General features: G+C 42.9%; 2 protein-coding genes across 2 annotated transcripts; both read left to right on the top strand.

Moving 5' to 3' along the window:
* Positions 1 to 291: 291 nt before the first annotated feature.
* On the top strand, positions 292 to 3,104 carry LOC124152382. The gene is made up of 3 exons (XM_046525307.2): positions 292 to 295; positions 411 to 497; positions 2,434 to 3,104. The coding sequence occupies exons 1-3, from the start codon at positions 292 to 294 to the stop codon at positions 3,102 to 3,104; spliced, it is 762 nt and encodes a 253-aa protein (XP_046381263.1).
* Positions 3,105 to 3,113: 9 nt separating this feature from the next.
* LOC124152383 (ankyrin repeat and KH domain-containing protein 1-like) lies at positions 3,114 to 8,393 on the top strand. The gene is made up of 3 exons (XM_048389856.1): positions 3,114 to 3,660; positions 6,121 to 7,728; positions 8,161 to 8,393. Exons 1-3 carry the CDS (start codon positions 3,114 to 3,116, stop codon positions 8,391 to 8,393), a joined length of 2,388 nt encoding a protein of 795 aa, XP_048245813.1.
* Positions 8,394 to 9,422: the final 1,029 nt, after the last annotated feature.

Below are 9,422 nucleotides of genomic sequence, written 5' to 3'. Positions count from 1 at the left end.
ACCTTCAGTGATCATCGTATCAGAGTTATGTCCCCTTGACGGTCGTCAGCGAGGACCATGGGAAACCTTTTGTACCGCACCCCTGTTGAAGCCGATGATCGCCAGAATCCTCCTGAGATCAGAGCTGAAGTACATAGAGAGCTGGAACAGGGGAGACAACCCACATCAACATCTACAACACAACATCTTTATTGTGAGTTACATTTGAATATCTTACTTTACTTCATTTGTTGCCAAATAAGGCTGAAACATTGCCGATGTGACGATCAACCGTAACTCATTCACTAACTCATGAGTTGCCAATCAAAGTTCTTCCAATAGTTCTTAAAGAAAGTACTAGTATATAATCAGCGTTGATCTCATTTTATGTAAGACTAAAGGTTTCTAGTAATGCTTTCTCATTGTTCCAGATCAGTGCCCCGTGTCACAGACCAACATCTCTAACGCCTCTAATGTTGGCCTTGGGGAGAAGGGACATCGGGGATGCCTCACACAAGGCAAGAATATCTCATACCATCAAATCATAATTTTGGTCCCTTAGACAAGGCCTTTCACAGTAGGAAACTGTAACTTTGACCCCTCAGACACGGCCTTTTACAGTAGTAAGCTGTAACGTTGATCATTCAGACTTGGCCTTTCACACTAGGAAACTGTAACTTTGACCCCTCAGACACGGCCTTTCACAGTAGTAAGCTGTAAAGTTGATCATTCAGACATGGCCTTTCACACTAGGAAACTGTAACTTTGACCCCTCAGACACGGCCTTTCACACTAGGAAACTGTAACTTTGACCCCTCAGACACGGCCTTTCACAGTAGTAAGCTGTAACTTTGAACATTCAGACAAGGCCTTTCACAGTAGTAAGCTGTAACTTTGACCCCTCAGACATGGCCTTTCACAGTAGTAAACTGTAACGTTGAACCCTCAGTCATGGCCTTTCACAGTAGGAAACAGTAACTTTGATCCCTCAGACACTGACTTTCACACTAAAAAAACTGTAACTTTGAACCCTCAGACACGGCCTTTCACACTAAGAAACTGTAACTTTGAACCCTCAGACACGGCCTTTCACAGTAGTAAGCTGTAACTTTGAACCCTGAGACATGGCCTTTCACAGTAGTAAGCTGTAACTTTGAACCCCCAGACACGGCCTTTCACAGTAGTAAGCTGTACCTTTAAACCCTCAGACACGGCCTTTCACAGTAGCAAACTGTAACTTTGAACCCTCAGACAAGACCTTTCACAGTAGTAAGCTGTAACTTTGAACATTCAGACAAGGCCTTTCACAGTAGGAAACCGTAACTTTGAACCCTCAGACACGGCCTTTCACACTAGGAAACTGTAACTCTGAACCCTCAGACACAGCCTTTCACAGTAGTAAGCTGTAACTTTGAACCCTGAGACACGGCCTTTCACAGTAGGAAACTAACTTTGAACCCTCAGACACGGCCTTTCACAGTAGTAAGCTGTAACTTCGAACCCTCAGACACGGCCTTTCACAGTAGTAAGTTGTAACTTTGAACATTCAGACACGGCCTTTCACACTAGGAAACTGTAACTTTGAACCCTCAGACACGGCCTTTCACAGTAGTAAACTGTAACTTTGAACCCTCAGACACGACCTTTCACACTAGGTAACTTACTTTGAACCCCCAGACACGGCCTTTCACAGTAGTAAGCTGTAACTTTGAACCCTCAGACACGGCCTTTCACAGTAGTAAACTGTAACTTTTAACCCTCAGACAAGACCTTTCACAGTAGTTTGCTGTAACTTTGAACATTCAGACAAGGCCTTTCACAGTAGGAAACTGTAACTTTGAACCCTCAGACACGGCCTTTCACACTAGGAACCTAACTTTGACCCCTCAGACACGGCCTTTCACAGTAGTAAGCTGTAACTTTGAACATTCAGACAAGGCCTTTCACACTAGGAAACTAACTTTGAACCCTCAGACACGGCTTTTCACACTAGGAAACTAACTTTAAACACTCAGACACGGCCTTTCACAGTAGTAAGCTGTAACTTTGAACATTCAGACAAGGCATTTCACAGTAGGAAACCGTAAGTTTGAACCCTTAGGCATGGCATTTCACAGTCAGAAAGCAGCTCTCTATTTGTTTACTGTTCTTGCTGTTTAAGTGTTTCCCCCAACTAATTAAAACATCGACCAATCATAAAGCTGCAATCCGACACCCCGACACTCTGTACGGATCTGATGTCGGTCATTTGCGCCCACTTGGCTCCAAACAGCATCATTTTCAAAGGCAATGAACAAAAAGTGGGGTGTAGGTAGTCAAATTCCATCTCCGAATTGCCCCAGACTGGGATGATAATGTCGTCTCCTGATGACTCTTGTTTAACGTGCGAATAAATCCAAAATGAGAGGAGAAAGGTGTCATTGTTAATGTGGATCATGTTTTCTTCTACTTCAGAAAGTGTCATCACAAGAATAGACAATCTGAAAAAGACTTTTGTCCAAATCCACCAACTAGTGACAGCAGAGGATCTACTGGAAAGGTATGGCCATGCTGCTATCTGTGGAGCCCCAGGAGACGGGAAAACTAGCATTGCACTGATGCTCTGTAAGAAATATCTCAAGAAACATTATGAGGTATTGTTCATAGAACATATTGAACAGTTTGATGTGAATGTGATCATCAAACGGCACAATCACATGTATATTGTCTTCGATGACATTTTCGGCTCCGTTACATTTCCAACTAATTTAGAAAACACACAGAAAGTGTTCAGTGCCCTTGACGAAGCTTTACAGATTGACATTCTGGAGAAGGAATGTAAGACCAGATCCAACCAGGGTAGGAGACAAATGGAACCAGACCAGGATAAATCACAGCCAAGTGAGAAGGAATCACAACAGACATTCAAACTCCGCTTCCTTTTCACATCCCGAACCTACAACTGGAATGAGGGACGTGCAAGACTCCATCAGTTCAAAGTCAACCTTTTTAACCTGCATGTTGTCATTGATTTAAGTAAGAAATGTCTCACAGATGACGAAAAGGAGACTATTCTCAGGTCCCACATGCGAAGATACCCAATGTGTGATATCTCTAAGGAAGATGTGAAGACTATCGCTCATTGACAGACCAAAATGTTTGGATATCCTCTGATCTGTAGCCTATACACATCTAACCCAGACTTCCATGTGCTATCGCCTCAAGACTTTTTCCAGAATCCCGTCACATATTTGAGAGGTCACCTCGACACTATTGTCCGTGAACGCAGCAGCAGGTCTGCAGCTCTTATTCTTCTCCTTCTGTGTGATGGGAAACTGGACCTGGTTTCGTTCCAGCTTGGTAAAGGAGAAACAGATATGTTTCAAGTTGTGAAGGAAGTGGTTCCATCTTGCACTCCTACAGAGATTGGTAACGAAATCGGCAATTTCACTGGAACCTACTGTACAGTGGAGAAAAACATGGCTTTCTTCTCACATCCATCAATTTATGATGCAACAGCTTGTGCCTTTGGAAACTACAATCCGAGTTTGTTGCTGAAACATTGCTCGTTGAAGTTTCTATACGAAAGAGTAAAGCGGGAAAAGAGAGGCCAGCAACAACTAGGATTCACTGATGATGTCACAAACCTGATCCACCTCAGTCCTGGTCTGTACCCCTTCGTGTTGACGAGGCTGGTGGAAGGTATCCGACAAGGATATTTCAAGTGGACTTTAAAACACCCTATTTTCAATAATGACATATCCAGTTCTTTTGCAAACGATCTCTCTGATAACTTGCCACAGATAATTCAACAGACAGATAAAGAGTTTGGAGAGTGTTTCTTTTATTGGGTGTCACAGTCAGATAATCATGCTTTGTTTGAACAATCACTAGAAATGCTTGGAAAAAAGGAAATTGGTATGGCACTTTCACATAGGTCCATAACTGATCTCCGTTCTGGCAAAGTGGCCTGTGTGCAACATGGTAGGCTCAGTTATCTCAAACAGATCATAACAGTGCTCAACGGTGGTGAGGCATTTGATGTGAACATGACAAAGGGAGACAAATCCCTCCACATGATTGCTGCAGAATCAGGCCATTTGGATGTGTTCCGGTTCCTGTTAGAGGAAGGAGCAGATATCACACTAGCTGACAGTAAAGGCTATACCTGTCTTCATCATTCTTGTAAATCAGGAAGCACAGACATAACCAGGGTTATTGCAGAGCGTGTTCCAGATATGATAAATGTGCCTGGCTACGACGGATGTACACCAGCCATGTTGTGCATTTCGTCAGGAGAAGATGAAGATTTAAAACTCCTTGTGAAGGGAGGGGCAGATATTTGTATCACCGACAGCTATGGCAATTGTTGTCTCCATTTAGCATGTGCAATTGGATCTGCATCTACAGTCAAATATTTGATGTCACTGAAAAGATTTAATATCAACTGTAAAGGTCAAATGTTGAAGACACCAGTCATGATGGCAGCAGGAAGGGGACATTATGATATGTATACACGTCTTGTCTCAGAGGGGGCTGACCTGTCACTCACAGATAAAGAGAACAGTGACTGCCTCATGTTGGCATGTGAGGGAGGAAACATGTCTATTGTGAAACATCTCCTATCACTCAAAACATTTGACATCAATCGAATAGGAGGCAGTGATATGCAGACACCAGTCATGATGGCAGCAGCTGGGGGACATTATGATGTGTATAACCTTCTTGTCTCAGAGGGGGCTGATCTGTCACTTACTGACAAAAACAACAGTGACTGCCTCATGTTGGCATGTGAGGGAGGAAACATGTCTATTGTGAAACATCTCCTATCACTCAAAACATTTGACATCAATCGAAATGGAGGCGTCTTCATGCAGACACCAGTCATGATTGCAGCAGCCTGGGGACATTATGATGTGTATAACCTTCTTGTCTCAGAGGGGGCTGACCTGTCACTTACTGATGAAGAGAACAGTGACTGTCTGATGTTGGCATGCAAGGAAGGAAACATGTCTATTGTGAAACATCTCCTATCACTCAAAACATTTGACATTAATCGAAAAGGAGGCAGTGATATGCAGACACCAGTCATGATGGCAGCAGAAAGGGGACATTATTTTGTGTATAACCTTCTTGTCTCAGAGGGGGCTGATCTGTCACTTACTGACAAATACAACACTGACTGTCTGATGTTGGCATGCAAAGGAAGAAACATGTCTTTTGTGAAACATCTCCTATCACTCAAAACATTTGACAGCAATAGAAAAGGAGGCAGTGCTATGCAGACACCAGTCATGATTGCAGCAGCCTGGGGACATTATGATGTGTATAACCTTCTTGTCTCAGAGGGGGCTGACCTGTCACTTACTGACAAATACAACAGTGACTGTCTGATGTTGGCATGCCAGGAAAGAAACATGTCTATTGTGAAACATCTCCTATCACTCAAAACATTTGACATCAATCGAAAAGGAGGCTTCTTCATGGAGACACAAGTCATGATGGCAGCAGTAAGGGGACATTATGATGTGTATAACCTTCTTGTCTCAGAGGGGGCTGACCTGTCACTTACTGACAAATACAGAAGTGACTGTCTGATGTTGGCATGTCAGGGAGGAAACATGTCTATTGTGAAACATCTCCTATCACTCAAAACATTTGACATCAATAGAAAAGGAGGCAGTGCTATGCAGACACAAGTCATGATGGCAGCAGCCTGGGGACATTATGATGTGTATAACCTTCTTGTCTCAGAGGGGGCTGACCTGTCACTTACTGACAAATACAACAGTGACTGTCTGATGTTGGCATTTGAGGGAAGAAACATGTCTATTGTGAAACATCTCCTATCACTCAAAAGATTTGACATCAATCAAAAAGGAGGCTTCTTCATGCAGACACCAGTCATGATGGCAGCAGCCTGGGGACATTATGATGTGTATAACCTTCTTGTATCAGAGGGGGCTGATCTGTCACTTACTGACACATTCAACAGTGACTGTCTGATGTTGGCATTTGAGGGAGGAAACATGTCTATTGTGAAACATCTCCTATCACTCAAAACATTTGACATCAATCGAAAAGGAGGCTACTTCATGATGACACCAGTCATGATGGCAGCACAAATTGGGCATTATGATGTGTATAACCTTCTTGTATCAGAGGGGGCTGACCTGTCACTTACTGATAAAGGCAACAGTGACTGCCTGATGTTGGCATGCAAGAAAGGAAACATGTCTTTTGTGAAACATCTCCTATCACTCAAGACATTGGACATCAATCGAAAAAGAGGCAGTGATATGCAGACACTAGTCATGATGGCAGCAGACTGGGGAAATTATGATGTGTATAACCTTCTTGTCTCAGAGGGGGCTGACCTGTCACTTACTGATGAAGAGAACAGGGACTGTCTGATGTTGGCATGCAAGGAAGGAAACATGTCTATTGTGAAACATCTCCTATCACTCAAAACATTTGACATTAATCGAAAAGGAGGCAGTGATATGCAGACACCAGTCATGATGGCAGCAGCCGTGGGACATTATGATGTGTATAACCTTCTTGTCTCAGAGGGGGCTGACCTGTCACTTACTGACAAATACAACAGTGACTGTCTGATGTTGGCATGCAAGGAAGGAAACATGTCTATTGTGAAACATCTCCTATCACTCAAAACATTTGACATCAATCGAAAAGGAGGCAGTGACATGCAGACACCAGTCATGATGGCAGCAGCTGGGGGACATTATGATGTGTATAACCTTCTTGTATCAGAGGGGGCTGACCTGTCTCTAACTGATGACGACAACAGTGACTGTCTGATGTTGGCATGTGAGGGAGGAAACATGTCTGTTGTGAAACATCTGCTATCACTCAAAACATTTGACATCAATCGAAAAGGAGGCAATGATATGCAGACACCAGTCATGATGGCAGTGAAAAAGGGACATTATGATATGCATAACCTTATTGTATCAGAAGGGCCTGACCTGTCACTTACTGATGAAGTCAACAGTGACTGTCTCGTGTTGGCATGTCAGGGAGGAAACATGTCTATTGTGAAACATCTCCTATCACCCAAAACATTTGACATCAATCGAAATGGAGGCTTCTTCATGCAGACACCAGTCATGATTGCAGCAGCTTGGATACATTATGATGTGTATAACCTTCTTGTCTCAGAGGGAGCTGACCTGTCACTGACTGATAAAGACAACAGTGACTGTCTGATGTTGGCATGCAAGGAAGGAAACATGTCTATTGTGAAACATCTCCTATCACTCAAAACATTTGACATCAATAGAAAAGGAGGCTTCTTCATGCAGACACCAGTCATGATGGCAGTTGAAAAGGGACATTATAATTTGTATAACCTTCTTGTATCACATGGGGCTGACCTGTCACTTACTGACAAATACAACAGTGACTGTCTGACGTTGGCATGCAAGAAAGGAAACATGTCTATTTTGAAACATCTGCTATCACTGAAAACATTTGACATCAATAGAAAAGGAGGCTTCTTCATGCAGACACCAGTCATGATGGCAGTGGATGGAGGACATTATGGTGTGTATAACCTTCTTGTATCAGAGGGGGCTGACCTGTCACTTACTGACACATTCAACCGTGACTGTCTGACGTTGGCATGCCAGGAAGGAAACATGTCTATTGTGAAACATCTGCTATCACTGAAAACATTTGACATCAATAGAAAAAGAGGCTTCTTCATGCAGACACCAGTCATGATGGCAGTGGATGGAGGACATTATGGTGTGTATAACCTTCTTGTATCAGAGGGGGCTGACCTGTCACTTACTGACAAATACAACAGTGACTGTCTGACGTTGGCATGCCAGGAAGGAAACATGTCTATTGTGAAACATCTCCTATCACTCAAAACATTTGACATCAATAGAAAAGGAGGCAGTGCTATGAAGACACCAGTCATGATGGCAGCAGCTGGGGGACATTATGATGTGTATAACCTTCTTGTATCAGAGGGGGCTGATCTGTCACTTACTGACAAATACAACAGTGACTGTCTGATGTTGGCATGCAAGGAAGGAAACAAGTCTATTGTGAAACATCTGCTATCACTGAAAACATTTGACATCAATAGAAAAGGAGGCAGCGATATGCGGACACCAGTCATGATGGCAGTGAAAAAGGGACATTATGATGTGTTTTACCTTCTTGTATCAGAGGGGGCTGACCTGTCGCTCACGGATGCAGAGAACAGTGACTGTCTGATGTTGGCATGCAAGGGAGGAAACATGTCTATTGTAAGACACCTGCTATCACTCAAAACATTTGACATCAATCGAAAAGGAGGCAGTGATATGCAGACACCAGTCATGATGGCAGCAGAAAGGGGACATTATGATGTGTATAACCTTCTTGTCTCAGAGGGGGCTGACCTGTCACTCACGGATTAAGAGGACAGTGCTGTCTGGAAGAAAGATGTCCTATCCCTGAAAACATAGTAGAAAAAGACACCCCTTCATGCAGGCACCAGCCATGATGGCAATACGAGGTGGTGTAATGATGTGTATAACCTTCTTGTCTCGGAGGGGGGCTGATTTGTCACTTTCTGACAATAATACAATAATGACTTGCTGGCTTGTTAGAAAGGACACATGTCTATTGTGAAACATATTCTTGTATCGGAGGGAGCTGATATGTCACAAAGGAAGACAACAGTGAATGCCTGATGTGGACATGTGAGTGACTTATATGTAAGCCATGTAAAGTATGATCGACTGGTTTCAATGTGTAGTGTGGCCATCTTTGTGTCACCATGGCCTAAGATATATGCTTTTGTGTAAACTACCGATGACTTTGTGTAAAATATCTACTTCTGTGACAATGTGTCAGCATGGATGACTATGTCGGTGACTTTGGTTGTCATCGTACTGTGACCGTAGATGTCGGGAATGTGATTACCTTCTCCCAAAGCAACATAGTCTTTCCACTTGGTTCCAGGGATGATGTAGCTCACTTAAGTCCATATATTGTAGATGGAAGTCTTGAATATTACAAACAATATGTCCTCAGATGTGTTTTCTCTCACTTTTTCTGGTCTAGACTTCCAATATACAGAGAGAAGTTCTCTGGTCGGAGTTAGTCTCCAAATCCCTGCTCCTCTCTCAGACAACTGACAAAATATGCTCAATTGTAATTTGAGCTCCTCCTACTGAAATAGTGTTTAACGTCTTACGGAATGAGTCATAATGCTAATCGCAATAATAAATAATTTCCATACCCTCTAGTGGTGGATTCAGTTCACGCTAACATCACTTCTTATCTAAAATACCCGTTTAACTTCCTAAATGCAGCAATTAATCGAACATGGATGGAGAACAAATACTATGTCAGACTGGAAGGCGCCAGAAGACCCTTAATCAGTACTCAAATCAATCAGTACTTGACTAACCATTTATTCCATCGGTTCCTTTGCTCTTTGG

The sequence above is a fragment of the Haliotis rufescens genome, unplaced genomic scaffold, assembly GCF_023055435.1.
Source record: "Haliotis rufescens isolate VD_foot unplaced genomic scaffold, xgHalRufe1.0.p SCAF_8, whole genome shotgun sequence".
Taxonomy (NCBI): domain Eukaryota; kingdom Metazoa; phylum Mollusca; class Gastropoda; order Lepetellida; family Haliotidae; genus Haliotis; species Haliotis rufescens.
The sequence above is the reverse complement of the archived record's forward strand: the minus strand, read 5'-3'. Positions and strand labels throughout refer to the sequence as shown.